Source organism: Rutidosis leptorrhynchoides, chromosome 9, assembly GCF_046630445.1.
Source record: "Rutidosis leptorrhynchoides isolate AG116_Rl617_1_P2 chromosome 9, CSIRO_AGI_Rlap_v1, whole genome shotgun sequence".
Classification (NCBI taxonomy): domain Eukaryota; kingdom Viridiplantae; phylum Streptophyta; class Magnoliopsida; order Asterales; family Asteraceae; genus Rutidosis; species Rutidosis leptorrhynchoides.
In genome coordinates this window covers 267,606,247-267,612,031 of record NC_092341.1, presented here as the reverse complement: position 1 = coordinate 267,612,031, position 5,785 = coordinate 267,606,247, and the positions used below count along the sequence as shown (strand labels likewise).

General features: G+C 28.8%; 1 protein-coding gene across 1 annotated transcript; it reads left to right on the top strand.

The window, feature by feature from the left end:
* The first annotated feature begins 1,033 nt into the window (after window positions 1-1,033).
* LOC139868751 (uncharacterized) lies at window positions 1,034-2,141 on the top strand. The gene is made up of 2 exons (XM_071857092.1): window positions 1,034-1,235; window positions 1,648-2,141. Exons 1-2 carry the CDS (start codon window positions 1,034-1,036, stop codon window positions 2,139-2,141), a joined length of 696 nt encoding a protein of 231 aa, XP_071713193.1.
* The last annotated feature ends 3,644 nt before the right edge of the window (window positions 2,142-5,785 follow it).

The following is a 5,785-nucleotide window of genomic DNA, read 5'->3' as shown; positions in this document are numbered from 1 at the left end:
ATGCATTAGGAGCTATAGTTTATGGTTTTGATGATGGTACTTGAACTGATTATGATCTTATTATTGAGTGTAAAGGAGGTACACCTCAACGTGTTAGTAAATTACATCCATCATACATGTCGCTTCAATTTCCTTTAATGTTTATCTATGGTCAGCCCGGTTATCATCCAAGTATGACTTTAAGAACTGTTAGCGGTACAAGAAGCAACCGAAAGAAAAAGTTAACTATGAATACATTTTATAGTTACCAATTACATGATAGATTTAACCAGTTTGGTCTTCTCTCTAGATGTGGTAGTTTATTTCAGCAGTACATAGTTACCGTGTACTGCAGTATAGAATTCGATAGGTTAGATTATGTAAGACGTAATCAACGAGATATACGTAATGAATACTTATCTGGATTATATGATGCTTTGGATAGAGGTGATCATTATGGATTTGAAGTGGGGTCAAGAACTATCTTGCCAGCATCATTTACAGGAGGCCCTAGGTATATGTATAGTCACTACTTAGATGCATTGGCCATTTGTCGCGTTTATGGAAATCCAAGATTTTTCATAACTTTTACCCGTAATACCAAATGGCCACAAATTAAACGATATCTTCACAAGTATTCCCATTTTACTGCAAATGATCGTGCTGATATTATTTCAAGAATCTTTCATATAAAAGTGAGGCTATATGTTTCTGCTTTAAAGGAAGAAGAGTTGCTGGGTCCATGGAAAGCAGGTATGATATTATTTACTCTTTTTCTAATTATTTTCTACAAATTTATATAAATTTGTTTTTACAATTTATTTATCTACTTTCTTTGTTCATTGATATCTTACTACAACTGCTAATTTTCAATGACATATACTGCAGTCTTATACACAATAGAATTTCAAAAGAGAGGTCTACCACACTATCATACACTGCTATGGATTCACTCTCTTTCAAATTATTTCGAAGCATGTGATGTTGATCGGTATATACCTGTTGAATTACCAGATCAACAACAGATCCAAAAGGTTTCAAGGTGGTATCAGAAATGATGATGCACGGACCATGTGGGTTGGTCAATAGAGATGCACCTTGCATGCAAGATTTAGAAATCAGTCCATCTGGTATTTTTAACAAGGACAATATTTGCTTAAAGAAGTTCCCAAAAGTTTTCAACGAAGCAACGTATTTTGACAAAGATGGATTTGTTCATTACCGGAGACGAAATTCAGGAATTTCAATTGATAAAGGTATACTCTAAGTTAGAAAATTTAGATTATTTTATTCTATGAAATAATATATATTGTGTTTTGCTAAGTTTATAGTTATAAATAAACATTATGTTAAATTTTACATTAGAATCTTTATGATGCTCTCCTTTCTTTTCTGTTTATAAATTGAAGAACGACAGTTCTTTATATGAACAACTAAATTGATAAAAGGAAGTTTTTACTGTAAATTTGGCAAAAACAAATAAGCATACCAAATAAATCAAATTAGTTGATCATGATTGTAGTTTGCTTTGTTACCAGCTTGTTGCACTTTTTCTTTTCGAGTAGCTTTTAGTTGGAATTCACATACACCACAATAACATTAATTTTATTTAGTAGAATCAATTATAGATAGTAGTCAATAACATCTTATGTATTCGTTTTTATGCAGGAATATGCAATCTAGATAATGGATACATTGTTCCATATAATCGTACACTATGTCTCAGATTCCATGCACATATCAACGTTGAATGGTGTGGATGGACCATTTTAATAAAGTATTTGTTTAAATATATATCGAAAGGATCTGACCGAATAGCAGCACGTATTCCGAAACCACTAGGTTCATCTTCGTCAACAAATGCAGAACGCTCTTCTAATATCGATGAAATACAAAACTTTGTTGATACTCGATTCATTTGTCATCACGAAGCTGCTTGGAGAATCTACAATTTCTTGATACATTACAGAGAACCAGCAGTCCAAATTCTTTCAGTTCACTTAGAAGACATGCAATTAGTAACGTTTCGTTCTAATCAACGACTGCAATCAGTAGTGCGAAACCCCGCAAGCAAGAAAACAACTCTTACCGAGTGGCTCATTTATAACAGAGATTCTGCTGACGGGAGGCATCTAACCGAATGGAAGAAGGCCGTTTCTTAGGCTTCATGATAACTCCAAGAGGAATCAAGGCAAACCCGAAGAAAATCCAAGCAATCGAAGACATGCAGTCACCAAGGAATTAAAAAGACGTGCAAAGCTTAAACGGGAAGCTAGCGGCACTCACAAGGTTTCTGTCACGAGCCGCCGACAGAGCTCTCCCCTTTTTCCAGATGTTAAAGGGCTGCCTGAGCAAAAAAGATTTCATTTGGACGGATGAGGCTGAGAAGGCCTTCAAAGATGTAAAGGCATTCTTAAAGGAGCTGCCAACATTAACGGCACCTATACCGGGTGAAACCCTCACGGTATACCTTGTCGCCTCCTCTGAAGCAATCAGCTCGGTTCTAATTGCCGACAGAGGTAATATCCAAATGCCGGTGTACTTCATAAGCAAAGTATTACAAAACGGAGAAGTAAACTATCCGACCATGGAAAAACTAATTTACGCCTTAGTGCACACAGCCAGACGGTTACGGCGATATTTTCAAGCACATCTGATACAAGTCTTCACAGACCAATCGATCAAACACGTCCTGACTAGACCATAAATTTCTGGAAGAATGGCAAAATGGGCAATAGAACTTGGCGAGCACGAAATCACCTTCCTCCCGAGATATTCGGTAAAGGGCCAAGTCATAGCCGACTTCTTGGTAGAGCTCCCGTCCGACATGATCAAACAAGGAGAAACCACTGTTACAAGAAGGGAAACGGACGAATTCTGGGAACTATATACGGATGGAGCATCAAGTGAGGAGGGAGCCGACATAGGCCTACTCCTCGTTTCCCCAAACGGAGAAGAAATAACCTACGCTATGTGACAACCCAGAAATTTCTGACCAAATTTAAAGTTTATCATTATATTATTACGACACGATAAGCAATGTGTGTTAAGTTAAAATCTCAAGAATTTTAAATTGTGTTCATACAATCATTTAACCTCGACCAAGTTCCGACGATTCACGAACCATTATATAATTGAATATGAATATATATATATATATATATATATATATATATATATATATATATATATATATATATATATATATATATTATAACTTGAGAATGTTAACAAAGTATTAAATGTATAATACTTTATATAAACGTATATGTTTATCAATGAGATTAGAAGATAATGTCAAATGATTGATTTATCAGATACATTGTATGATTATGAGTCTTTGTTATGAGGTCCACATTGATTTGAGAAATCTTTCCATTTTAACAATATTCGGAATAAATGGTAAAGTGATCTACAAATGAGAACAAAGTGTCAATTAACGATAACTAGATAAAAGTTAATGGAAATTCCTGTTTGATTTCCAATACATGTTTTACAATAACTTACTCGTGACTTTTGAAAAGGTAACTATTTAACTTTCATATTATTTAATGTAAAGGTGAAATTATGAAATGTAGATAATATCGACAAGTTAAGTAAATCGACGTTTTATATTAAAATAATTTCATGCACCTAACTATCCATTGGACCTTACCCGACGATTTACGAACAACTATTTGTAAATATATATATATATATATATATATATATATACATATATGTATATATATATATACATATATATATATATATATACATATATATATATATACATATATATATATATATATACATATATATACATATGAATATTATTTGTAAATATATAATAATACATTAATAAATTATTAATTGTTGGAATTAAGAATATAAAATATTAAACTATATAATAAAGTCGTTATTTCAAATGAATCTCTATATATACAATAATATATATATATATATATATATATATATACATATATATATATATATATATATATATATATATATATATATATATATATATATATATATATATAATATATTAAAAAATAAATATTAAATTAAAATATAAATTGAAGTAATATACGATTTAATTGATTGAGATAAATAGGTAAAATAATATAAGATATAATAAAACTTATTATTAAAATAAATCTATATATACAAATATATAGATATGGCTTCGAAGTTGGTAACACTCAATTGTCAGTCGATTGATATTGAACAAAGTTAAATAAATGAATACTTATAAATACACAATATATAATTGTAAGTTATTATATAATATATTTACATAATTTCTATACATAATTATTATTGGTATATTACAGATATATATGTATATATATAAAATGAAGAAATTAGAATATTTCAGTCTATGTAAATATTTGTAAGTTAATATTAAAGTGTTATATTAATATTATTATTATTATTATCATTATTTTTATTACTTTTATCATTATCCTTATTATTATTATCATATTATTATCGTTATCATTATGTTTAAAATTATTATTATTATTATTATCTTTAACATTAATATTATTATTATTATTATTAAAATAATTATTTACATTATTATTAATAATTATTATTGTTATTGTTATTTATATTATTAGTAATATTAACAGAATTGTTATTAATATATATTTATATTTATTAATTATTAATATTAAATATAATATATAAAATCAAAATAATCGAATTTATTATACTTCCTTATTAGATATTTTAATTTTTTTTATTATTCAACCTGTCCACTCGAAAATATTTGTTGTCGATCATAAACACTATAATCCAATTGTTGATTGATTCTTATTAATGTATCCATCGTACGAATTCTATTATCAAACTCAATTTATTTTATTTTATTCTTCCTTCCTGCTCTTGATTGATGAATTTGTCGACTGAGTACACAACCATACAAATTCTGTGATTAACCAGTGTTCTAATTCAATTATTAGTTCACTCTATATATTATATAATGCAATTATCAAAATCAAAAATCCAAAAAATACAGAAAACAAAGTTTGAAACCTCTGTTCTTCAACTTTTTAGCCATGTATCGAATTCGAATCAATTTTAAAAATGCAACAATGCAGTGTTGCTAGAAATCATGTGTTTAAACTATCTGGAAAGTTTCAACTTCCAATTTTTCATATCGAGTTCCAATTTTCGAGTCAAAGATAATTTTCAAAAAGTCAACTGAATCGTTCCTGGAGAAATTCGAGTTCATTTTAACGTTTTGAGTTCAATTGATGATTCAAATAGTTTCTATGAACGATTTACAAACTAATTCATGTTATAATCATAGTCCATTAGGTGGTAAATTTTGAAAATCAATTCTTTTTTATAAAAAAACTGTCGCGAACAGCTTTTTGCTGTGTTTGTTTATTTATTTTTTTTCTTTTTTTATTGATCAAGAACACAAATTATCTAGTTCTTTATTGTTTACAAGACTGAAACGAAAGCACAAAATCATTGTCTAGATTAATGGAGTTCACTGGTCAGTTGTAAAACTGAGAAGAAGATGAAGAAATCGAAATTAAATAATTCTGGTTATATACATTAAGAGGGTGATTTAAATCAGAATAGTGAAGGCAGCCGAATGGTTTGTGTGGGTGTCGGGGTAGCGAGAGGTCAGGGGTTCGAGCCTGGTCTCTGCCATTTTCTTTTTGGAAGGCTTTTAGAGAGGTAGCTATTATTATTATTATTATTATTATTATTATTATTATTATTATTATTATTATTATTATTATTATTATTATTATTATTATTATTATTATATTATTATTATTATTATTATTATTATTATTAATAT